Genomic DNA, 25,821 nt, shown 5'->3' on the forward strand with positions numbered 1-25,821 from the left:
TGGTGAAGCTTCGCTTCTTCCATATGAATGAATGGGCACTGGGAGCAGGGGAAACACCTCACACTCTCCCATAGGAAAAGAAGGCCAAGAGGTATACAAACATTTTCATTTTATTATATTTTTGATAAGAAATATTGGTGCTCAACGTGGGGCTTAACATGTCAAACCCCACTACCTAGTCAGGAGAGAACAGACATCCGTGGTTCTCCTCCAAAACAGGCAGTGTTATTTTCACACCACAGCCCACAAGCCAAGCATGAGTCGGAGGAAGACCTTTCATGTGTGGCTTTTGCCATGCAGTCCGCAGCTACCCGGTTAACCAGCAGGGGTCGCTTGAGAGCAACGAAATGCATTTTCCTGGCATAACCCAAAATCACTTACTGCATGCCTACCCATGGAGCTACTGGCTACAGTTAGCTTTAGCAGACTGATTATTTTAACATCCAAAACATTCAATTTAAATGTCATACCATAATTAAAAAATTATTATAAATAAATAAACCTGGCCCTTGAGTCCAAGGTTTGAATATAAAAAGTCCTTTTTTTCTTTCCTCTCAGGTAATTAACTGAACAATTAGTGCCACTGATTGTCCAGATTGCCTTCACACCTGACTCCCAGATAAACAGATGGTGGAAAACTTACAGTTCTCAGTCCTTGGGGATCATGATTTGAGGAACAACTGTGGAATTTATGTAACTGTTTCAAGCAGACTTTGATCTACCATTTACATTCTGTTCCAGTTTTTCAAACAGAATTATTTGCTACGCATTTTTACAGTTTCCCAACTGCAAAGGTAGATAGCTTTTCCTAAATCTGCCAAAGAAAGACTTTTCAAAAATCACTTTTCAAAATTCAACTGCGAGCCTGAGCAATGCCAGTTTCAAATTCAGAGAATGCAAAGAAATCCAAAAATTACAACAAGTGGGGAACATTCAATTAATTAAGCCTTTTTAAAAAATCAGAAGTACAATGCGGTTAAGATAAGATACAAAACAACTCAGGGTGGAAACAGCACAATAACTGGACAAAGATTAGTGCTGCAGTGGCACCAAAACTGTAGGAGATTAATTTTGTAGAAACCCACATTAAGTCACAGGGTTCTGTAATGCATTTTCATGGGCTAACTGGAAAAATAATTTAGGAACACATGTATTATTGTGATACATTAGTGTGCTCCTAAATTTTTCAACTTAGGAGCACTAGCGTAGAGCCCCGTGTCAACCCAATCCATAACATTAGTATTGGCATGTTTGACACTAGTTATGAGACTGGACACCTGCTTCAGATTAACAATGCTCTAATGGAACACCAATCAGGAAATGAATCTTCACCTGAGTTACGTCAACTGGAGGAAGTGACAGAAGATCCAGGGGAGGGTACTCTAGGCTGTTTGAGCAGACAGGAAGTAACTGGAGGTGACGAGCCCTCCTGTTCCTGTTTCCTGCAGTCTGATAGGCCATCTTCTTTCAGTGCTCTGTCAGTTTGTTTCATTTCATCTCCATCCCACTCTTTTTCTACTTTCCACTCATGGCCTTCAACATCTTCAACTTTTACACCATCCTCCCTCTTCACCTCTGCATCCTCCCTCTTCACCACCGCACTTTGCCTCTCCCCACCTTCCTCCTCCTCTTCCTTTATGTTGGAGAAAACAAGTTTTTCCTCCCTGCTCATCCCATATCCATTCTTCCTCTCTATACTCTCCTCTATTTCTTCACTTTTAATAAAACTGGATTCCAAAACCACCACTGCGTAATCTTTGTTGTCCGTCACGGGCTCTGTCTTCATGTCTTCACCTGAAGAGACGGGGCTTAAAGTTCTTGGAGAATGAAGCACTGAATCTGATTGGATATTTACTTCAGTGAGCTCCGTGGAATCCACAAATCTGCTAGAGGGAGGGAAGAAGGGAGAGGGGACAGTTGGTCATGGAGTGAAGCATTTCTGAGAATGTAAGACAGTCAAATACCTGTGCAATCAAATGCACACTTGTTATAAATAAGTTATAAATAAGCTATTAAGAGCAAAAGAAAGCACCTGCTCTGATTTCACACACATTTCATTCAGTTGAGATTTCTATCCAGAAAGCTACAAAGTTCTTATGCTGTCCACAGTAAAAGGGGTTTGGCATTTGGTTATTTGGAGAAAACGTTCATTGCATAACTAACATAATATTTTACATTTTACCAAATCAGCAATGTGACCATTTAGTAGGTGGCCAATCAGAAGTGAAATTTAAGTGACTTGTAGTGTCACACCTCCAGCACGTTTTTTTGAGTGACATGCTTTACATCAGGAATGTCTGAACGGGGCCAATGTGGATGCAGGTGTTGGATTTAGCCCAGCACCAATGGGCTAAATCATTTAATTTGAGGTAACTAATCAAGGCCTTTACACAAGACCACTGATAATGAGAATCGGCTGCCTTAACGCTGGGCTAAAACAAAAACTTGCTCCTACATGGTGCTTCTATAAATGTGGAACGCTAGACTATTTTTTTCTAATTCCGAAGACTCACCGATCTGGAAAAAGCGAATCGGTGCTTGACAGGGCTGGGGCTGGAGTGGAGTGGACCTTCTGTTTTTGTGTTTTTGAGGGTGTGGAGTTCGGTAGGCTACTTTCATAGCTACGGAAGAGTAATAAGTATGTTAAACAAAATGGCACAACTTCATGAGTTATATGAGTCACAACTAGGGTTGCAAAAGGGTTGAAAGATTTCTTGTAAGTTCCCAGAAACTAAAAAAAAAAAAATTAGGCTTGGGAATTTCAATATAAAATGTTAGCTTTTAATAGTGAATAATTTTTGGGGGGGGATAATAAGGAGGCTTATGACAAAGGTAAGGTTTAATGGTTCATGTTTCTATATGCATATGACATGCAGCTAATGAAAATAACCCAACAATTTCCCTTTTCTTCCAATTAATTCCCATATATGTTACTTCCTGTATATTCCCATAAATTCCCATGGAAAGTTTCCACCCCTGAATATTCCCAAAATTTCACATCCCCAGCTACAACAGACCATTGATTAAACAACTGTACAACACAAAGTTATGGGTTGGAAAATTCAGCATCCACAAGCCAGAAACCAACGACAACAAATTCACAACACAACAGCTAGGCTAGCTATCGCTATATCTAGCTCTATATCCTAGTACAGACAATGTTATGGGAATGGGCTGGACAATTCAACATCTAATATTATGCAAGCTATAGCATATTATCTGCGCAAGAAAAGTCTGCTATTTCAAGGAGCTCCGAGTTAGGTTACAAATGTAATGTTGTTTTCACCGCAAGGCAAATTAAACGGCTATGTCTTTACACACAAATACTATCAGCTCTAATTCTAAAATCAAATTTTTAAGCAAAATAGCAAATGTTCAGGGTTCCATCTAACTAATGGGATCATAGATAACGCCAGGCCAAAGAAAGCAAAATATCATCGCAGAGTGTTCCCCCCCCCCCCCCCAATCCTGCTGTAAGTTTACATTACCTGTCGAGAAGAAGGGCAGCCAACTCTGCGTCATTTCTCAGCCCTTCTATCTCCCTCAGCTCCCTCCACCGACCAAAAGCCAGACCGATGTTGACTCTCGTTTTCCCGCGACTTCTATCGTTCAGCTTTTGAGATGGATAGCGGGTATTCCTGTGTCTAGAGGTGGCAGGGCTCAGCTGGCTCTCTGGGGGAGCTTTGCGCTTACCAGCGAAATCGGCCATCTCTTCACCGCTCTGCATTTTATTTGTGAAAGAAAGATGGCCGTGCTATTGGATCAGAAGTTTTGTTGGACGTTGGCGGTAACTGCAGTATCCAATGTCCCAGACAGACACAAACACAACACGGCTTGTGAAAAATAAAATATAATTGAGGTTACAAATTCATAGCCTATATATATATATATATATATTTTTTTTTTTTTTTTTTTGAAGAAAGGAAATATTCTGCACCCTCGTACTGTCTGTGGATGTCTCATTTTCATAAAATGCTTGGTCTACATGCTGCACATTTTAACACAGAACACTGAGAGTTATTAATGCGCTCGATCGAACATCTAAAATGATCCTCAAACACAGCGGTACACGAACACATTTAATGAGCCACATTGCACGCTGGCGAGACGTGGGCGGTTCGTGGCAGAAAAGGCTAACTGAACCTTTCTTGTAAGCGGGCTGTTGATTCCCCTCATCTGCTGGCCGTTATAAGCCAGCTATGTCAGCGTGTAAAACAGCTCAGGCCGCTGGGGCGCGGCCGCGAGGCATGTAAAGGCATACTATGCAGGATTTATAGGACTTGCTGCGCTCCTCGTGTTTACAATCAACTCCTCCTCCGTCCTGAACCCTGCCGACTCATCTCTGTCCAGGGTATTTATGTTGCTAGGTAACATAAAACGTCATTTTCCGGAATAAATTGTAGGCCTACCTAGTGCTCTGATTACCTACTGACGAGGTAGTCTAACACTGTATCAAGCCTAGTCTTGAAAATTCCCAGAGTTTCTACAACGTGACCTGGCAGGCTATAACACACATTGACCATTGAATTGCATCACTTTGTTCATCCCGTTCATGAATTAAAAACCCTCAGTCAAATCACCCCTAAGTCTCCTTTTACTAAGCTTGAAGAGATTAAGCATCTTAAGTCTTTACTCATAGCTTTTATCTTTCATACCAGGAATCAATTTGGTTCTTCATCTTTGAACCTTTTCCAGAGCCTCTATATGTTTCTTGTAGGACAGTCCCCAGAACTGCACACAACACTCCAAGTGTGGTCTAACAAATTTATTGCATAAGTAGAACTTTCTTGGATTTATACTCAATAGTTTTGGCTGTATATCCTAGAATGTGAAAGGCTTTGATCAACCATTACTTACAACCACTTTCTTTTTCAAATTGGGAACATTCTAATTTCGTATATCTCCCATAAAGTAATCCTGCCTAATGTTTTTATTTACCCACGTGCAAAACTTTACATTTGGCTGTATAATGAATTTCATTTGCCAGGTTTCCGCCCACTTACGGATTTTGTTGAAGATAGTTTGTAGAACCTCAGAACGTGGAACGCCAAAAAAAATGTAATACAAAAGGTACCCCGACCTCAGCAATCTAGCTACCTAATGTAGCTGGCTAGATAGCTAGAGATAACGTTACTTACAGGTCCAACAGAAAACATGCCAAGTCTGCGTCGCTTTTCATCCCCTTGGTGAACTTCAACTGTCGCCATCGAGGAAACGCAATTCCAAGGTTGACTCTGGTTTTGGAACGAGCCCTGTCGGCTTGTCGTTTTGCTTCGCTGTACTTGTGCTTCTTCGCCTCCTCCATTGCAGTAGCTAACTAGGTACATACGCTCCGCTCAGTCACGCCCAGAAACGTCCCGAACACATTTTTAGAATTAATGCAGGCAGAGGAGCACGGATTCAGTAAACGTGCCTGGAGACAGAGACCCCTTAAAACCTGGTCGTTTCATGCTTCTTTGAGCTTCCAGATTACATCCAGAAAGGGATTATCCACATAAAAATGCAGGTGTGAATCCACCCAAGACTCATTAGGAACAGATGCAAATCCGATCGCCTAAACCGCTTCAGGAGGTGGCCTGAGGGACATTTGAGACAAATGTTATACAAGTGTAAACGCATCAGTCTCTCATAGACACACAACACAAACAAAACTCCTCCTTAAAAGCTGGAGAGTTGTTTTGCACTGCATGTACATGGAGTGGTTGTGTCCTGGGCAACATTGTTCACATACTCATCTGCTTAGTTTTTGTCTGATTCAAGGTTTAAAAGGTATATCCAGTTATTAGGAAGTGGAGATGGTGGAGAACTTGAATTTCCCCAATTATGCCAGATATTCAGCCAAACTTGTGTGATTCCATAGGTTATCATCACACATAGCATCTCACCTGAAGGAAAGATTTCCTACAACGGATAACACAATGTCGGTTTGTTTATGTGGCTCATATCCAATTATATCCACGGCGATTTAAGACTGGGAAGAAGGAAGAGAATTGTGAAACCACAGTTACAGGAAGAGAATTCGGAAACAATAACTTGGATAATATGAAGAGACGTTTTCGTTTCACTAACCTACAGAAATATTTCTGAATTAGCTTGTGAGGTGTAATGAACTGCCAATAGAATGTAGGCTGTCATAGTATAGCTACAGTACACCTGAGGTGGAAGTTCTCTGTATGTTCGAACATTACGCACATCGGGATTGTGTAATTACAGTAAATCGTTGTGTTTGTATACTACGAGATGTTTATTTAGATCTAACGTTGCCGGATCCAGATTGTCACGTTCGTTTTTGTACATCCTATTGCACATGCAACTAATTGTGATTCAAATTGACAAGCTATTTTACAGCTTTATGCGCTGACCATGTGTAACATCTGTTGGCGACGGAACTATTCGTGGGCTCGGCAAAAACATCGCTTATGATTATGCTTTGATGAGTGATGACATTTTCAAAATGCATCCTCGTTCTGTTTTCCTCCACATACTTCCGGGTAGGAGACTAATGGTAATGGGTAACTGGAGGAGAGAGTAAAAACTGAAAAGTAATGGTCGAGAGACGAACAAAACAGGAAGAGCGTTGTCAGTGTTTGTATTTTACTGGCAAAACAACAATCGGATTTCAAACCGACGCATGCGACCACCAAGTGTAAATGCAACGTGGTTAAATACGAATACAATCTAGATACAAGTCGCACGAAACGAGCAGTTGTAAAAAGAGATTACCAATACGACTGAGCATGGTTATTTTATATTTTAAAGGTAAAAATCGTGTATAGTATGCCTTTAACCTCAGTTTCTTTCATAAAAAAATCAAACCGTTTAAACGGATTGCATGTAGCGAAGAACTAATTCGTGTAAATCGTTCTGGCTAAGAGAGTCTGCTAATTGCCTCGACTAATGTCATTCAAAACATGTTTGCAAGAAAATATATGGATGTGAAACCATACACACTCACCACTGGACAGCATTCAGAACTTGCCACTGCGGTTTCGTATTAGTAAGCGCATAGTCTAAAAAGTAGTCCTACAAATGAGAAAAAATCTTTTATTTGATCTCGGCTCCACGGGGTTGTAGTTACTTCCAAAAATGAACACCAACAGAACTCCTATGGGCAGAGGCGCAAACTTCCGTGAACCTCAGTTACTTCCGGAAATAAAGGCACTCTTCCGGTTTGAGCTTTTCAAATTAAAAGTAGCTATTGCTCATTTTACAGACAAGTAGATAGTACATTTTTTTTAACACTGAAATGTTTTCAATGACAAAAATTTTAAATACACACAAGCAGTAACTTTCACAGCTTCTCTCTTCGCCGAATTGCAATTCATTTTCCATGACAGGCCAATATAAAACAGAGCTTTCCAAGATCGTCTTGCAATTCAAAATACCCAAGACAAGGTAATTTGGCGCCGGCCAACAAAACACGTCTCAATAGCATTTTGAACAGGCCTCGGCTAGGACACCTATAGCCATGCCACTGGCAAGAGCCAAGGCACAAGACCTCTGCAATGTCATTTGCCTATGGAAAGTGTCAAGCCCCAAACATTTTTGTTCTCCTGAAAGGGAGCGCCTACAGGTGAGAAACCACACACACACACTCTCACCGGTGATGATCGCCTAGTTTTCCACTAGGAAGTAAAAGACAGTTAGTTGACCTTACAATTACTATGTATGAGCTGGTGACAAATTTAGCCTTGTTTTCAAACTATTTATTTTCGGGGGAACAGACAAGGAACAACACAGGCACACAAACATAATGAAAAAGCATCCGTCTATGGGCAACTTGAGGGGTCATCAGCAGAGTGACTGAGCTCTCCTATGCAATATCACTGATGGGTCATCAGCTGGCTGGACTGAGTGAAGCTATCCATTCTAGGAGCTGAGGGGTGGGAATTCTTCTGTACAGTTCTGCTGGTGCTCAATCAAAGCAGTAGACCCAATGAAGCCCTTCCCACACTGGAAGCAGCAGAATGGGTAATACCCTGCATGAAATCTGTGGTGCATTTTCAGTTTTGCAGAAGATTTGAAACTCTTCCCACACTTGGAGCAGTGGAATGGGTGCTCTCCTGTATGAGTTTGCTGATGTGTCCTCAGACTACTTGACTGATTGAATCTCTTCCCACACTGGGAACAGTGGTATGGGCGCTCTCCTGTATGAATCCGCTGGTGTGATATCAGACTACTTGACTGACGGAAGGTCTTCCCACACTGGGAGCACTGATAGGGGCATTCCCCTGTATGGACTCGCTGATGCACTCCTGCCAGATATGATTTACATGTGAAGCTCTTCCCACACTGGGAGCAGCGGTACGGACGCCTGCCTGTATGGGTTCGCTCGTGTGTCGCCAGACGTGATTTAGATCTGAAGCTCTTCCCACAGTGGGAGCAGGTGTGTGCCCCTGGAGTGCCTGTGTGTGACTGTGTCGGGGTGGGGAGTGTTTCAGGGGGTGTGGGGTGCTCATGTGTGCTGCTGGGAGGCAGTGGGTCCTCTGTTCCATTTCCTCCAGACCTCAGAATCCTGCTGTGCTCCTCTGGGTGAACCTTCTCAATGTGCTGGTGAAGCTTCGCTTCTTCCATGTGAATGAATGGGCACTGGGAGCAGGCAAACACCTCAGACTCTCCTGTAGAAAGAGAAGAAATGGCATACTTAATTTAAATTTAATTATGATTATTTTTTTAGCTAAAATCATTGCTGCACAAATTGGGACAGAACATGTCCAATTCCAACCAAAATTTGGAATATACAACTATTTGCAACCACGTTCATGATCAAACCCCACTGCCCCCACCAAGCAGGAAACGATTTTTCACCTGAATTATTTTTACTGGACGACATCACAAGAGATCCAGGGGAGGGTACTCTAGGCTGTTTTAGCAGACAGGAAGTAGCTGGAGGTGACAAGCCCTCCTCTTCCTGTTTCTTGCAGTCTGGTAGTCCATCTTCTTGTGAATTCAGAATTCTGTCACTTTGTTCCATTTCATCTCCATCCCACTCTCTCTCTTTCGACTCAAATCCCATGACCTCTTCATCTTTCACACCATCCTCCCTCTTCACCTCCTCACTCTGTCTCTCCCCACCTTCCTCCTCCTCTTCCTTTATATTGGAGAGAATGAGTTCTTCCTCCCTGCTCATCCCATATCCAATCTTCCTCTCTACACTCTCCTCTGTGTCTTCACTTTTAATCAAACTGGATCTCGACCCCACCCCTGTGTAATCTGTGCTGTCCATCACGGGCTCTGTCTTCATGTCTTCACCTGAAGAGGCGGGGCTTATGAGTAAAGAAGTCATTCTGATTGGATATAATCTTCAGTGAGCTCTGTAGAATCCACCAATCTTCTAAAGGGAGGAAAGGAGGGAGAGGGGACAGTTGGTCATGGAGTGAATAGTTTCTGAGAAGAGCAGAGAGTCAAAGGCGTACACTTAGATATACAGGCTGCTAAAAGTAAACATTCTGCACTTAGTGAAATACGCCAACTTGATAAATGTAAGGTCACTAATGACATTATATAAGATTACTTGTATAACGCTTTCTGTGAATCAACTTTTTCAATCATAACCCAGCACTACCATACACCAAAAAAAGAAAGACTAATATATATTATATTAAACAATGCCATCATAGTGCAAGGGGTTTAAAACCATATAGCGCTACACCCCCTACCAAAAAAAATTGAAAGAAACTGTAGGCTGCATGTGAAGTTTACATATGGAACCACTACTGACAACTTCGGGACTAAACTGGTTCACTTTTCAGTTAATAAAACACAAAAGTACATGAAACATCCACTGAGTACTAGGTGGCTTACAAGTTAGCTCAGTATTTTAGTCTCATTTTCTGTAGCCTACTTATGCATATATGATGTACTAAAAGTTGCAAAGATGTTCAAGTAATATCGTTAAAAAGCGAACCAAGTACGCTTCCTTATTTTAACAAAGTATAACATGTGTATGTTTAAAACTTTGTACGGCCCACCTTTATAAGGTTTCCTTCAGCCTAAAACAGGCTATTTAAGAAGTAGGCCAATCATCTGATATCATGATCAAAGACATCCCAGCAGCACTCCATCATAAAATTCAGGGGAGAATCCGTAGTTAGTAGCTACATAAAACGACTGAAGTGAGCCTCAGCCATGTCTTTGGGTTAATGAAACTGACTCCGGAGACAAAAATGTTATTGAGAAATCATTGAAAATGTATGATCATAGGACAGAATCTATGATTTGAATGATTTTTATTGATTTACAACAACGGTCGCATTCCATCAATCGCCACACAGGTTTTCATACTAGCCCCCCTGTACGCGAAACCCGTTGTACAGATTCAATACAGCAAGTTGCTGGCAACTTACTTTTATAAAGCTCGTAACGGACTCGAAAATCACGGCTGAAATATGCGCAACGGAGGGGAACACCCCCACATTACAGCGTTACAGTTCGCTGTTTGAGGCGGTCGCTAAGGCAACGGGGACCGGGGAAACCAGAGACCTGGATAAACTACAGCAACAGCGATAGACTGCGTATGCGTGTGCATGTGGTCTGTACAAACAAAAACAGAAAGGAAATAAATTAGCATACGCGCGCTTTTCATGTGGGACAAGAGAGGGAATTAACATTGCTGCCAGTTACAATAATATCAAATTGCATAAATTGATGACAGCGCCTCAAGTAGTATCCAGCTGCGAGGTACTTATCGCACTTACCATAAAAACACACAATTTAATTAGAATACAAATGAAATGGCAACCAACGGCATACTTATTCTATATAAGCGTCTTTGAGACCATGAAAAGCGCTATATAAAATAAATGTATTATTATTATTATTATTATTCCATGTGTACGCATCGCTATAACGACAATGAAACGTAAGCGCCACCGGACTTACATCAAAGAATTCTAAATTACAAGATTTAAAAAGGATTGCCAGGTTAAAGTGTATGCTATTTATTGTACGGTGTGTTCGATAATGGCAATATAAAAGTGCACACGGCAAAACGTGTGTGCAGAAAGGCTGCACGCGGGTGTCACACAGGAGGTTGGTTGTATTGGTGAGTCTCCTCGAACCCTTCCACTTTCCCCTTTATATACCCAAGGATCAAAGATTAATAAAAATAAAAAAAATAAAAAAATAAAAAAAACCCAAGTCATCAAAGAAAGACACAAACACAACAAAACCGCAGTAAAAAAAATAATAATAATAATCCTGCTTGCGCAATCTATGTAAGCCTATCAGAGCAGGTTAACCTTAGTAGTACAGCTGACCAAACCTGATTACGCCATATATGGAAAACCTAAGGTTTGGATATTAATGCTGATCCAGTAGAATGTTTGCGAGCATACAGTGTATTGGCCTCTTTATCAAACCTGGCTCCCTGTCAGCACCGTAAACAGTGTTTTCCTTTGGGGATCTGATTAGGGACACACTTCTCTCAACCACTGTGCGCTCGCGTGCAAGGACTCTCAGCGACACACCTGCTTTTTGTGCAAAAGGACATTTTATTAACTCCTCCGTCCTCAAGCACATCCATGTTTTCATTTCGCCTCACTTTCATTGTTCTCGTTTGCATCCATTACAAAAGAACCAAGAAACTAAACTAAACACAGAAACGCAGCAGAAATGAAGCCCTTTCCATTCTAGGAGCTGAGGGGTGGGAACTCTTCTGTACAGTTCTGCTGGTGCTCAATCAAAGCAGTAGATGCAACGAAGCCCTTCCCACACTGGAAGCAGCAGAATGGGTAATGCCCTGTATGAACTCTCTGGTGCACTTTCAGCTTTGCAGAAGATCGGAAACCCCTCCCACACTTGGAGCAGTGGCACAGACGCTCTGCTGCATGAGTCCTCTGGTGTACTCTCAGATTCTGTGACTGATTGAAGCTCTTCCCGCACTGGGAGCAGTGGTACGGGCGCTCCCCACTATGAGTTTGCTGATGTGCGGTCAGACCACTTAAGTAACTGAATCTCTTCCCACACTGGGCGCAGAGGTATGGGCGCTCTCCTGTGTGAATCCGCTGGTGTACTCTCAGACAACGTGAGTAACTGAAGCTCTTTCCACACTGGGAGCAGCGGTATGGAAGTTCTCCTGTGTGCATCTGTTGGTGTACTCCCAGACTGCTTGACTGATTGAAGCACTTCCCACACTGGGCACAGCGGTACGGGCGCTCCCCTGTGTGAATCCGCTGGTGTGACGCCAAACTGCTTGACTGACTGAAGCTCTTCCCACACTGGGAGCACTTATAGGGGCACTCCCCTGTGTGGATTCGCTGATGTACTGTCAAGTTTGACTTACGCCTGAAGCTCTTCCCGCAGTGGGAGCAGGTGTGGGCCCCTGGAGTGCCGGTGTGGGACTGTGTCGGGGTGGGGAGTGTTTTAGGGGGTGTGGGGTGCTCATGTGTGCTGCTGGGAGGCAGTGGGTCCTCTGCTCCGTTTCCTCCAGACCTCAGAATCCTGCTGTGCTCCTCTGGGTGAACCTTCTCAATGTGCTGGTGAAGCTTCGCTTCTTCCATGTGAATGAATGGGCACTGGGAGCAGGAAAACACCTCAGATTCTGCTACAGAAAGAGAAGACAGGATATATTTCCATTTAAATTTAATTTATTTTTTAGATATGCTACGTGAAAAAAGCTATGTGAGATCAACAGGGCTCACCAAACAGGAAATAAAGCTTCACCTGCAGTACCTTGACTGGAGGAGATGATAGAAGATCCAGGGGAGGGTACTCTAGGCTGTTTGAGCAGACAGGAAGTAACTGGAGGTGACAAGCCCTCCTCTTCCCGTTTCTTGCAGTCTGGTAGTCCATATTCTCTCTGTGCTCTGTCACTTTGTTCCATTTCATCTCCATCCCACTCTCTCTCTTTCGACTCAAATCCCATGACCTCTTCATCTTTCACACCATCCTCCCTCTTCATCCCCTCACTCTGTCTCTCCCCACCTTCCTCCTTCTCTTCCTTTATGTTGGAGAGAATGAGTTCTTCCTCCCTGCTCATCCCATATCCATTCTTCCTCTCTATACTCTCCTCTACTTCTTCACTTTTAATCAAACTGGATCTAAACCCAACCACTCTGTAATATGTGCTGTCCATCACAGGCTCTGTCTTCATGTTTTCATCTGAAGAGGTGGGGCTTAAGAGTGAAGCACATAATCTGATTGGATATTTTCTTCAGCGAGCTCTGTGGAATCCACCAATCTTCTAAAAGGAGGGAGAGGGGACAGTTGGTCATGGAGTGAAAAGTTTCTGAGAAGAGAAACTCTCCAACATAAAGGAAGAGTTTCTCCATTTTTCGTCAAGCATTTGTGGAAAGAAAAACTATTTTGGAATTTCAAAAACACAGGTGAGGACCCCCAAGTCTGTTTTGTGTTACAAAATAAGAAACCACGGTCGCCCTGCACCTTGGGGTTAAAATTAAAAGAGTAAGTTTTAACAAGTATTCAATGGGGGGGGGGGGGGGTGCAGAAATAGACAGGATTCCTATGGTATGATTAAATGGAGCAGGCCACTTAATGCAATATTGTGTGGACTCTACGAAGGTCTGCGTCTGCTATATGAAATTACACAGCCTCTCTCCTGAAGGCGGTAATCTAAAAACTATTTATCCGACACTGAGCTAAAACAAAAACTTGTTTATAAATCTCTGAAAAATATGTACACATCTTTATCTTGTGTTTAATTAACAATATTAGTGCCAGAAAGTGTGACTGCACAAGGGCCCGTCCCTTCCTGAATTTAACTCATTGAATAGAGTTCCATTCAATCCCTGAGTAAATGTGAAACAATAGTACCCAATGTGCGTAATCAATAAATGGCATGTATTAAAACACACACACACACACACACACACATACCAGAGAAGGGATCACAAACTCTAATCCAGAAGGGCCAAGTTGTCTACTGGTGTACAAAACAATGAGGGTAAGGCAGTGCCAATAATATAGACTCAAAACACACAACGATTCCGCTTTATTGTGCCCAAAACAACCCCTCCTGAAACTCTGCTTGTGCTGTTTTCCACTGCCACTGACGCGACCTCTATGCAGTACAATGTCTCCTCAATATAAGCGAAATGCAACAGAATTTACCAATAAAATGTACGATACAATTCCTCGAAACTGGTTTCTTCTCTTTCTTCAACCTCATCACATATAGGCAGTTGTTTTAAGGCACTTCTAATAAGTCAACACTGTATTGGCAACGAACAACGTTGAAATGACCACGGCACGAACAAATACACCGCTCATTTTCAGATCACTGAGTTATTAATATACCCTATCAAACATTCAAAATACTCCCAAAACACATTGGTACACAGACAGATTTAACTAGAAACATTACAAAATACGCGGTTAGATGTAGGCAGTTTCCTGTACAAAAAAAGCAAACCATCTTTTCATGCCAACGCGCCGTTCAAAGGTGTTTCGCATCATCACCAGCTGCTAATTACGCGCCAGCTCTCTTAACATGTAAAATAGCTACACTGAAATCAACACTTGGGTGCTGCAGCAAGGCATTTATCATATAGCCTACCACTCATCAAACCAGTTAAAACGGGCTTCACACCAAACAAAACAAGAGATGTAGGCCCGGTTTCGTAACCAGATTAACCATAGGCACAGTCTAAACTGAGTTTTGCATAGAGAATCTCCATTCAAAATTGAAATTAGTCGAGGACTCGACTTAATTTGTTGTCTGCGAAACATACAGCCACTAAAAAAATGTTTGCAAGAAAATCTACGAGTATGTGTAACGCTAATCCTCTCACACACCGGACAGCATACATACTAGGAAACCTTAGCGTTTCATATCAACGGGCCCACTCAGCACATCGCCGGAAAACTTGTCCTACAGATGACAACAAAAATTATGTCTGATCTCACCTCTGTACGGCTGCAGTTGCTTCCTTGCGGCGTTAAATCAAGTTGACAATTCGTGGCAACATACATTTACGAAAATAAACACTAACGAAGTTACGATGAGACGTGAGGGTTAGCTTCCGTGAACATATCGATTACTGAAAGAACAATGAAACACTTCCGGTTTGAGGTGTTCAAAGTAAAAGCTGCTTTACATACATTTTTTTATTCTTATAAGACTCAGAAACATGGACTGCACGTAAATCGTTCTGGATAAGAGCAGTTAAATTCCCAAATGTGGGCTATAAGCATGCTGTTTACGAGTTCGGAAAAAAAAATTACTTGCCAATCCACATCATGCAAAGAAACGCACACCGTCGGATCTTCTAATGAATGGGTTTCATCCGGTTGTTTTTGACGCAACAAGGCGCAATACTGCCCTCCACCGTCAGGAAACGGTAGCACGAAAAGTTCAGAACTAAAAGCCCCTATCAGCGGATATAGGCCAGTAGAGTGCAAGAAAATTTGAGTTTTCTTCGGTGTCTGGATGGTGATGATGGTGCTTGCCCAGACTGAACAGAGATTCCAAAGGAAAGGAATCAATTCCAAGACCTGATGGATCTTTGATAAGGTGTTTCCTCTCTTCTCCCACAAGTAAGCATAACATGCGGGACTGCCTCCATTACGCTACATTCACACAGCCCTTTGGGTTCTTTCCGGCTGTTTCCCAGGCAACCGGCAAGCCCACAGCGGCCAAACCGCGAACAGGTCAGTTTGACCGCATCTCTTCTCTCACCTCCCACATATACACTTCCCCTTTTAACTGATTGTCGGATAGAGAACCACTCCTCACCAAGTCTCTGCATGATCTTATTGTACCATTCTAATCTGCCTAATAATAATGCCTTAACACCTATACCCAAAAGAGTGTGCAGTATAGTCGTTGGATAGCCGGTCTTTTTGCTCAGATATTGCATTTTTGATTCCAAGATGTACTCTTGAGAAAGGGACCAAACCCAGATTCCTCAGTAAATCAAGGATGGATTGTGCTGTTTAGAAACAGTAAGATGTGTATCAGAATATTTGCTAAGGACATAAAACTGTGTTTGAGAAGGAGTATGGAATACTGCTCAGGTTCTGTACAGAGTGAGGAAGTGTATAATGCTGCTCAGGTTCTGTACAGAGAGAGGGAGTATAGAATACTGTTCAGGTTCCATACAGAGAGAGGGAGTGTAGAATACTGCTCAGGTTCCATACAGAGAGAGGGAGTGTAGAATACTGCTCAGGTTCCGTACAGAGAGAGGGAGTGTAGAATACTGTTCAGGTTCCATACAGAGAGAGGGAGTGTAGAATACTGTTCAGGTTCCATACAGAGAGAGGGAGTGTAGAATACTGCTCAGGTTCCGTACAGAGAGAGGGAGTGTAGAATACTGCTCAGGTTCCGTACAGAGAGAGGGAGTGTAGAATACTGCTCAGGTTCCGTACAGAGAGAGGGAGTGTAGAATACTGCTCAGGTTCCGTACAGAGAGAGGGAGTGTAGAATACTGTTCAGGTTCCATACAGAGAGAGGGAGTGTAGAATACTGCTCAGGTTCCGTACAGAGAGAGGGAGTGTAGAATACTGCTCAGGTTCCGTACAGAGAGAGGGAGTGTAGAATACTGCTCAGGTTCCGTACAGAGAGAGGGAGTGTAGAATACTGCTCAGGTTTCGTACACAGAGAGGGAGTGTAGAATACTGCTCAGGTTTCATACACAGAGAAACAGTATAGAATACTGCTCAGGTTTTGTACAGAGAGAGAGAGTATAGAATACTGTTCAGGTTTTTTACAGAGAGAGAGAGATAGTATAGAATACTGCTCAAGTTCTATAGAGAGAGAGAGAGAGTATGGAATACTGCTCAGTTTCCGTACAGAGAGAGGCAGTATAGAATACTGCTCAAGTTCTGTACAGAGAGAGGGAGTATGGAATATAGTTTAGGTCCAATATAGGAAGAGAGGGAATAATAAGATAAATGTTGTTCATTACTGTGTCTCTTAGAAATGTCCCCTTCTAATTCGATTAGGTAGCCCAGCCTCCTCCGTCATTCAGACAGTGAAATGGGTGTCACGGGGACGAGGACAGGAACAGAGGCCCGTTTCAGGGCCCCTGGGGCTGAGCGTGAGGGCAGGAGGACGGGGAGGCTCCAGCACCGCCTGGCTTCTCCTGCTCGGATCTCCGCACTGGATCGCCTGATATTTCCAACTCACGAGATTCTGGGATTTTGTAAATTATTATTATTTTATGTCAAGAGGATTTCAGTGGGACCTGCTGTTTGACGGACTGGTAACAGATGTGACATGCCTCTCTGTCTTGCTGTTGTTGAGGGTGTGGTGGTGCTCGTGGTAGAGGGGACGTCATGTTTGGTTGTGTGTTTGTGTTTAGATTTACTTTGTTGTGCGTTGCATGAAAACATCAATGCAACACTGTAACCAGTGTTAAAATAACATTAGTGCAACACTGTAACAGTGTTAAAATAACACCAGTGCAACACTAACAGTGTTAAAATAACATCAGTGCAACGCTGCAAGTGTTAAAATAACATCAGTGCAACACTAACAGTGTTAAAATAATACCAGTGCAACACTAACAGTGTTAAAATAACATCAGTGCAACGCTGCAAGTGTTAAAATAACATCAGTGCAACACTAACAGTGTTAAAATAATACCAGTGCAACACTAACAGTGTTAAAATAACATCAGTGCAACACTGCAACAGTGTTAAAATAACATCAGTGCAACACTAACAGTGTTAAAATAATACACTGTTACAGTGTTGCACTGATGTTAACGTAATTTCTTTTTGCGCTTGGAGGGTACTGATCCGTGCTAACGGTGTGGAATGGTGGGATGCATTGCTGGTTCCAGTCCCAAGAGGGGCAACAGCTTTTGTGTTGAAAACATGTTCCTCAGACTCCGCTTGGCTCAGAAACGCTCTCAGCTGCACAGCTGTGGTCATGGGAGAATTTGTGCTCTGCCGTGCAAGTACGTCTGCTGAGGGACCAGACCGATCGTTTGCCAGTGATCTGCTGCGCTCAGTTCCCTGTGCAAGCTGACAGAGTCTAACGCCAAAACAGAAAGCAGCCAGCTCTGACCTGCATGGTCAGGAAGTGTAAAATCTGCAAGAGGGGGCGGGAGGCCGCTCCTGAGCCAGGACTAAATTTTGAGTAAATCTGAGTTAAATGTGTGTCCCGGGCCTTGCAGACGCACGGGCGCGGTTGCTGAAGGAGAGGTGGCGATCTCTTGCCCTGTCTGCTCTTCTCTGCTGAGGGGAGACTCAGCGGTCTGGTCCACATGAACCTTGACCCTTTCAGCACTCGAACGTCTGACATGATTCGTGGTGAGTTGACCTTCAGCTGTCACTCACAGGAGACTGAAACCTGTGCCCCCCCCCCCCCCCCCCCCCCCATGCTCCCCCTTAAATGTGTGAACAGGAAATGACACCATCACATGATATTAGGCTTCCTGCATCTGAGACCTTTGACCCCTGCAGTATTGCACCTTCTCAGTGTTTCTCTAGTTTTCAAGATGATGGAGATATGAACTGCTTGCGTTGTCTGTGTCTCTTTTTTCACCTTCTGTTCTTTTTCTCTGCGATTCTCCTTCCTTTCCCCTGTTTTTTTAAGGCGTGGTGGTTTTCTTTTTCCTCACACAAGCCCTCGGGGCTGAGATGGGGACCACAGACAATCTGAAAGAAATAGTCATCGGACGCTGCTACAACTACGTGACTCTGGTTCAACCCAATTCCAGGTAAAATGTTGGAAGGGGAAACAGTCCTTGGTGAGGAAGTCTGTCTAAGAGGAAACTAAACATTCAAAAAATGTTGTTCTTATGTGACCAAGCAGAACCAAATTATTCCGAAAAAAAAGGTGTGCTAACAATTTCTGCATTATTTTACATTTACGTATATTTGTGTTTCTTTCTGGGTGTATATGTAAATGTACATGTGTGCATGTATGTATGCATTAATTTGTGTTTGTGTGTGCCCATGCATGTGTGTGTGCGTGCGGGCATGTGTTTGTGTGTGTGCACAGGTATGACTGTGAGGAAATCTGGAGAGAGTTCCAGGAGGCGGTGTTGAGGAGGACATCATGCAATGTGGCAGTGAGGGACTACCAAAGAATGTTCCATACCATGCCACAGGCCCTGCCCTGTGATAGGGTGAGTGTTTCCATGTTGTCAATGGGGACCCCAGTAAGAAGGGCCCAATGTTCTGGCCGTTTCTGGAGTCTCGTGGGTTGAGCCACTGTGTGCAGGGAACAGAAAAACTTTCACCTGACTGGTGGGCATGGTGTAGCTCTCCTCTGATTGGTGCATATGGTGTAACTGGATTGTGATTGATGTATACAGAGTAACTCGTTTTTTTTTTTTTTTTTTTTGTAGCTGTCTTTTAATTGGTTTATACAGTGTAACTCTCCTCTGACTGGTTCATAAAGTGTGATGCTCAGTTTCCTAATTCCTGCAGTGTAGGTCTCTTTTGATTGGAGCTCAGTGTGAGTCTATCCTGAATACCACAGATTCCCAGCCCACGCACATACACTATCCAGGCCAGTACTGTCCATCTGCACGGTCTCTGCAGACCAGAGGGAGCGTGCACTGTGCAGTTTCATAGCTCATGTTCATAAGCACTGCAGTGAGCACTGTGCAGTTTCATAGCTCATGTTCATAAGCACTGCAGCGTGCACTGTGCAGTTTCATAGCTCATGTTCATAAGCACTGCAGCGTGCACTGTGCAGTTTCATAGCTCATGTTCATAAGCACTGCAGCGTGCACTGTGCAGTTTTAAGGGCTGTTTTACATGGTGAGCACTGTGCAGTTTTTAAGGGCTGTTTTACATGGCTGTTTGTGCTCAGGTGAGGGACCGGGCTCTCTTCTCTGCCTGTTCTCCAGCTGCTGTTCTGGAGCAAAACCCACAAGCTTGTCCACAGCTACTCCGCGGTCACCCGCCATTTCTGGACCCTGGAAGACACGCTTGCGGGCTACCTGTTCAACGACCTCGTCTGGTGTGGGCAGGACCACGGGGACCGAGGTACGGGCTGACCTTCCTCTCTTCGAACGGTGTTTCATGGACAAGTACGCTGATGAATTTTTAATATCGTAAGCGTTTAAAGATTTCGGTTTTTTTTTAGTGCTTGACAGCGAGTCCTGAATGCTGAAAAGATGCATTTTTAAAGGTGTGTGGAGTTCACAGAGAGGGGTCATGATTACCAGTGTTCTCACACCACAGATGTTCTATTTGCAAACCAGATGGTCAGCTCCTGCTGTATGTTTTCTGTTTCTCAGAGGTTACCCATGTGTCTCCATGGGAAGTTCTGGTCATATTTGCGCTGCTATGCTACATATGCATGTTCGACGTCCCCCCATTACCCCTTTGAGGAATATTATTTTATGTAAGCCAAATGAGTTTGTAAGCCAAAAGAGTTCGAGTTTCAGCAGTAGCAGAGACGGACATTTCCATACGAGGAATATGGAGGTGACCGTCTCTTGCTACCACAGTCAAAACATACACAGAGCGGAAGCCGTAAGACTGGCTGAGCACCCTCCTCCAGACATAGCTGAGTCAGCTCCAGCTCTCTACCTGTCCCCTTACCTGACAGCACCACCTGTTGGCCCTCCAACTCAACTCCCATCATCAACAGAGCCATCCTTGCCCTGCTTCAGTTACATAACGTAATTGGCATTTATGCGCCGTCATTTTCTTGCTCATCCATCCATCCATTCTTCCATCCATGAATGCATTATCTAAACCTGCTTATCCTGGGCAGGGTCGCAGGGGTGCTGGAGCCTATCCCAGCATGCATTGGGCGAGAGGTACCAGCCAGCAGCAGATGGGCTCCGCCTGCTGAGTCAGGTTCTGCTCAAAGTTTCTTTCTGGTCACAGGGTTCAATTTTAGTTCCTGCCCAATGTGGTCAACCTGTGTGAACCATCCTGTGTATTCCCTGTGGAAGCAAGCTTCAAAAAATGTAAGAAATTCTCACTTCCTCCTGCAAACATTCATCCAGCACACAGAACACAAAGCTTACAGATCCATAGACTATACATTTTATCCAGCTGATCTGGACCAATTCACAGAGAGTATGATGGACTGTAGACTTCAACCAACCAAACTGGACCAATCCAGAGAGAGTATGATGGACTGTAAACATTACTCAACCAATCCAGAGAGTATGATGGACTGCAAACATTACTCAACCAATACAGTGAGAGTATGATGCAAGTGAATTTGAACACTGGCACTCGTGTCCTCTCCTATAACATCATGCGTCATGGCGGGCATATGATAGGATTTCAATTTAACGATGAAATGCAATCGAGCTCTTGCTCAATGTGATTGGCTTGTGAACACTGCTCAGTGATGTAATGGTGCATTGCGGGAAACGGGCAGATGGCACAGCTTTGCCTTTACAGTGTACTATCATCTCAGAACACAAAGGGTTAATTTAAAATGTCTGACGGAGTACATTCCGCAGAGTGAAATGTGACTTGTCGGACAAGTGAGAGGAGGGAGAGTTGGGGGGGGGGGGGGGGTGATAAACAGTGAACAGTGCTTGTGGAAAAGCCTGAGACAGCTGAAAGCTGGCTGCTCCCTGAAGGATCCTTTGTCTTGAGCCCAGGTCTTCTGTGTATCAGGCAAAAATGTACAAGCCAGAATCCACATCCTGTGCATCTGGGCTTTTGTGTGTGTGTGTGTGTGTGTGTGTGTGTGCAGCTGCTGCTGCTCAGCTGGGTTCTGATCGGCTCAACCTAGATCCACACTGCAGCCAATGAGAGCGCATTCTCATATGCTGTAAGCAGCGAATGAAAGCGTTCTCATATTCTGAAAGAAGCCAATGAGGACTCTTTCTCATAATTGGAAGCAGCCAATGAGGGCTCTCTCTCAGAATGTGGAAGCAACCAATGAGGGCTCTGATTCATAATTGGAAGTGGCCAATCAGAGCTCTTCAGGTAGCTCTCTAGGGACAGCTTTGCTTCTCTGTGGTGTCACTCCGTTTTGATTGGTGGATAAAATGCAGCAGTACTCATATAGCTGCGATACAAAGCCATCACATACAGCTGCGATACAAAGCCATCCCATACAGCTGCGATACAAAGCCATCACATACAGCTGCGATACAAACCCATCACATACAGCTGCAAAACAGACCCATCCCATACAGCTGCGAAACAAACCCATCACATACAGCTGCGAAATAAACCCATCACATACAGCTGCGAAATAAAGCCATCACATACAGCTGCGAAATAAAGCCATCACATACAGCTGCGATACAAAGCCATCCCATACAGCTGCGATACAAAGCCATCACATACAGCTGCGATACAAACCCATCCCATACAGCTGCGATACAAAGCCATCACATACAGCTGCGATACAAAGCCATCACATACAGCTGCGATACAAAGCCATCACATACAGCTGCGATACAAAGCCATCCCATACAGCTGCGATACAAAGCCATCACATACAGCTGCGATACAAAGCCATCACATACAGCTGCGATACAAAGCCATCACATACAGCTGCGATACAAACCCATCACATACAGCTGCGATACAAAGCCATCACATACAGCTGCGATACAAAGCCATCCCATACAGCTGCGATACAAAGCCATCCCATACAGCTGCGATACAAAGCCATCACATACAGCTGCGACACAAACCCATCCCATACAGCTGCGATACAAACCCATCCCATACAGCTGCGATACAAACCCATCCCATACAGCTGCGATACAAAGCCATCACATACAGCTGCGATACAAAGCCATCACATACAGCTGCGATACAAAGCCATCACATACAGCTGCGATACAAACCCATCACATACAGCTGCGATACAAAGCCATCACATACAGCTGCGATACAAAGCCATCACATACAGCTGCGATACAAACCCATCCCATACAGCTGCGATACGAACCCATCACATACAGCTGCGATACAAACTCATCCCATACAGCTGCGATACAAACCCATCCCATACAGCTGCGATACAAAGCCATCACATACCGCTTTGGGCAATAAAAAGCGGAGCCTCCCGTTCTGAGGAGCTGAGCAGGGAAAGCCGGTTATGCGAGCGGAGAGCTTAAAGGTCGAACGCTGCAGGGCTCGGGGGAAGTCGTGACCTGTTTGTGTCGTGTCCTGCCTCTCCCGTCTCCGCCCGCCCACAGTTTGCCGCCTTGGCGTGTGGGAACATAACCGTCCTGCTCAACGGATCCGTCCCAAACTCCTTCAGCCGGGACAGGTGAGTCACAATTACTGCTCTTTATGGTCTGTCTCTTGCCTCGCTGCTCTGTAAAGCGTCTTTGTGACAGTTCTCTGTAAAAAGCGCTATAGAATAAAATTGAATTGAATTGAACTGTATGACCAAGAGGCTGCAGTTCCCTTCACTTCCCTGGTGGGGCGCTGTAGCACTCGCCTTTATGGTTTTTCAGGAGTTATAAATTGCTGTTCTACAAATCAATGGCATGTAATGTAAACACTTCGCATGATGCTGTGATGGGAGCGTTTCCGAAGTAACGTCGTAACCCCTGGCGATAAGGCGTTCTTCCTTGCTGCAGCATGTTTGGAAGCGTGGAGCTGGACAACCTGAACCCTCGCATGGTGAACCATGTCAACATCAAGGTGGTGGCCAACCTGGAGGGCCCCTTCCTGTGGGTACCGCTCTCTCTGCCCCATATCTGCAGGCCATCCCAGTGTGCTAGTGTGGGCTGGGGGTATCTCTGCACCAACAGCATAGCTAGAAACATGTAGCTGGGCTTAAATAAAACTGTGGGCTAAACCCTGCCTAGGAAGGCATTCACAGTTGGGTGTGGTGTTTCACTCGAGATAAATTGGTGAGCCCGGGCGCTATTTAGGTGGCCGTGGCCCACCCTGTGTTCAATCTGTGGCAGCAGTGTAGCTCAGTGGGTAAGGAACTGGGCTTGTAACCGAAAGGTCACAGGTTCGATTCCTGGGTAGGACACTGCCGTTGTACCCTTGAGTAAGGTACTTAACTCGCATTGCTTCAATATATATCCAGCTGTATAAACAGATACAATGTAAAATGCTGTGTAAAAGTTGTCTAAGTCGCTCTGATTAAGAGCGTCTGCTAAATACCTGTAATGTAAAGTGTTATTAGGTGTGTGAATAACAGTGTAAAGTGTTATTAGGTGTGTGAGCAACAGTGTTAGTAGTAGTGTGAGTAACAGTGTAAAATGTTATTAGGTGTGTGATTAACAGTGTAAAGTGTTAGTAGGTGTGTGAGTAACAGTGTAAAGTGATTTTCTGTCTCTTTAGGGAATCATGCTCACAGGGCTCTGTCCTGGACCTGATAAAAATCCTGAGTCGTCGAGGATTCCGCTGGACCTGCAGTGACAGCGATGTGTGAGTAGAGCCCTCAGGTGCATGCCCTACACCGTACACCCTACCCTACCCCCTACACTGTACCCTACCCCCTACCCTGCACCATACTGTACCCTAACCCCTACACCCTACCCTGTACCACTGCACCCTACCCTGTACCCTTCCCCTTAACCACTACACCCTATTTCCTCCCTCCTACCCTGTACCACTGCACCCTACTCTATATAACTGCACCCTACCTTGTACCGCTGCAGGTACTCTCTTAGATAATTAGACACACACTGTAAACTGTCCAGTGTTAAGTCAACCCTAACAGTGTACATTCGAGTTCAGTAGGCACCATATGTACTCTGTAAGAGTTGATGTAACACTGCGCATTTTACTGTGTACACCAGTAAGCTCGTTCTCCACAGTACCCTGAAGATTCTCCAGTGCATGCAGAACCCCAGGCAGTCCTCCTGCCAGACATGCAGCAATAGCCTGCTGCGTGGACACTGAGAGCATGGAGAGAGCGCCCTCTACAGGAACGGAGGCCACAAACAGCACGTTTTTCACACAGTGAATTTGTGACAGATGTATATATAATTTACCACAGAAAATAATGTAAATTTTTTTTTAGTTCATAATTAGCACTGAATTAATAATTAATAATTTGTTTGTTGTGAATTAGGGTGATATCCCATAGCCGTGTTTTACATTCCTAATGCAATTTGAGAACATTCATAAAAAAGCAAATAAAGCATTCATTCAATTTTGTGAGAAACCATTTTATGACAATACTCAAGATAATTGTTTCACCTAATGACCTCATTTTTTCAATATTCATATGAATATTTACATATTGAAATTGCCTCAATCTCTTGTCCATACAGTTTCCAGTGGACTACAGTCTGGAATACTTCGTATTGGGAAGTTACCCGTCTAACAGGAAGTATTGCCTGTTGTAGTCTCACCCGGTTATGGTTTCTTTGACCCTTGTCAAGGCAGATGACTACTCTGTCAGAATTGCATTCACTTGAAATTCCTCAGAGACGTATCTGGTGTATCAGTATGTTACGCCACAGGACTGCCGTGCCACGATAACCGACACCAAGGCCGAACACGTTTAAAAACACCACAGCGTCCTTTCGCAAAAAAAAAAAAAAAAAAAAAAGTAGGTTGGTATATTAAGACACGGTACAACCAGAGAACTCACGTAGGAAGGGCGGAGCCAGCAGCACAGACCCGTCTCCCTCAGACCAGAACCAATCTGAGCAGCCCAAAAATTAACCAGGCATTTTGACCTCACTCACAATGAGGACGAGAGAGAGAGAGAGAGAGAGAGAGAGAGAGAGAGAGAGAGAGAGAGAGAGAGAGAGAGAGAGAGAGAGAGAGTGGCTGCCTCAAATCGCCATCTTATACAGCGTGTGTGAGGCTTGCACCCGAAACCCCGAACAGAGCACACGCATCGCCTGTGCGCGCACCCGGGAGACGCCAGCCAGCTAACGCTGCAGCCTGTACCATACACACGACACAAAGCACACTCACACGCCCGCCTCCTGTCTGTGCGCACGGTCACGTCTGTGCCTCTACCCCACCCCGCCCCGCCCCACCTCC

General features: G+C 44.2%; 4 protein-coding genes across 15 annotated transcripts in view; 2 read left to right on the top strand and 2 right to left on the bottom strand.

Moving 5' to 3' along the window:
* Positions 1-25,821, top strand: part of LOC118225953 (tripartite motif-containing protein 16-like) — a 972,804-nt gene that overhangs the window by 588,471 nt on the left and 358,512 nt on the right. The window lies entirely within an intron of this gene.
* Positions 1-25,821, bottom strand: part of LOC118225964 (tripartite motif-containing protein 16-like) — an 890,716-nt gene that overhangs the window by 135,483 nt on the left and 729,412 nt on the right. The window lies entirely within an intron of this gene.
* LOC118226002 (zinc finger protein 501-like) lies at positions 93-15,153 on the bottom strand. Of its 12 annotated transcripts, XM_035415210.1 has the most exons (5): positions 14,866-15,153; positions 12,664-13,183; positions 11,469-12,544; positions 9,972-10,152; positions 9,103-9,334 (listed from the first exon to the last, which is right to left on the bottom strand). In XM_035415210.1, exons 2-3 carry the CDS (start codon positions 13,091-13,093, stop codon positions 11,631-11,633), a joined length of 1,344 nt encoding a protein of 447 aa, XP_035271101.1. In that variant the 5' UTR covers positions 13,094-13,183; positions 14,866-15,153; the 3' UTR covers positions 9,103-9,334; positions 9,972-10,152; positions 11,469-11,630. The 12 variants fall into 12 exon arrangements, with proteins under 12 accessions (XP_035271112.1, XP_035271111.1, XP_035271110.1 ...); XM_035415221.1 differs by lacking the exons at positions 9,103-9,334; positions 9,972-10,152; positions 11,469-12,544; positions 12,664-13,183; positions 14,866-15,153 and adding exons at positions 93-1,886; positions 2,514-2,621; positions 3,489-3,721; positions 6,956-7,864; XM_035415220.1 differs by lacking the exons at positions 9,103-9,334; positions 9,972-10,152; positions 11,469-12,544; positions 12,664-13,183; positions 14,866-15,153 and adding exons at positions 93-1,886; positions 2,514-2,621; positions 3,489-3,754; positions 6,956-7,864.
* On the top strand, positions 16,949-24,809 carry LOC118226025 (ADP-ribosyl cyclase/cyclic ADP-ribose hydrolase 1-like). The gene is made up of 10 exons (XM_035415267.1): positions 16,949-17,162; positions 18,081-18,216; positions 18,503-18,626; positions 18,911-19,037; positions 19,767-19,905; positions 20,758-20,840; positions 23,052-23,125; positions 23,442-23,534; positions 24,160-24,246; positions 24,639-24,809. The coding sequence occupies exons 2-10, from the start codon at positions 18,171-18,173 to the stop codon at positions 24,721-24,723; spliced, it is 858 nt and encodes a 285-aa protein (XP_035271158.1). The 5' UTR covers positions 16,949-17,162; positions 18,081-18,170; the 3' UTR covers positions 24,724-24,809.

The sequence above is a fragment of the Anguilla anguilla genome, chromosome 4 (assembly GCF_013347855.1).
Source record: "Anguilla anguilla isolate fAngAng1 chromosome 4, fAngAng1.pri, whole genome shotgun sequence".
Classification (NCBI taxonomy): Eukaryota; Metazoa; Chordata; class Actinopteri; order Anguilliformes; family Anguillidae; genus Anguilla; species Anguilla anguilla.

Excerpts from the sequence above, each read along its gene's own strand:
- LOC118226002 (XM_035415211.1), bottom strand. The coding sequence starts at position 13,093 with ATGAAGACAGAGCCTGTGATGGACAGCACATATTACAGAGTGGTTGGG. Across the intron at positions 12,545-12,663 it reads CTCCAGTCAAGGTACTGCAG|CAGAATCTGAGGTGTTTTCC; the intron begins GTGAAGCTTTAT and ends CTCTTTCTGTAG.
- LOC118226025 (XM_035415267.1), top strand. The coding sequence starts at position 18,171 with ATGAACCTTGACCCTTTCAGCACTCGAACGTCTGACATGATTCGTG. Across the intron at positions 20,841-23,051 it reads GGAAGCAAGCTTCAAAAAAT|TTTGCCGCCTTGGCGTGTGG; the intron begins GTAAGAAATTCT and ends GCCCGCCCACAG. Across the intron at positions 24,247-24,638 it reads ACCTGCAGTGACAGCGATGT|TACCCTGAAGATTCTCCAGT; the intron begins GTGAGTAGAGCC and ends CGTTCTCCACAG.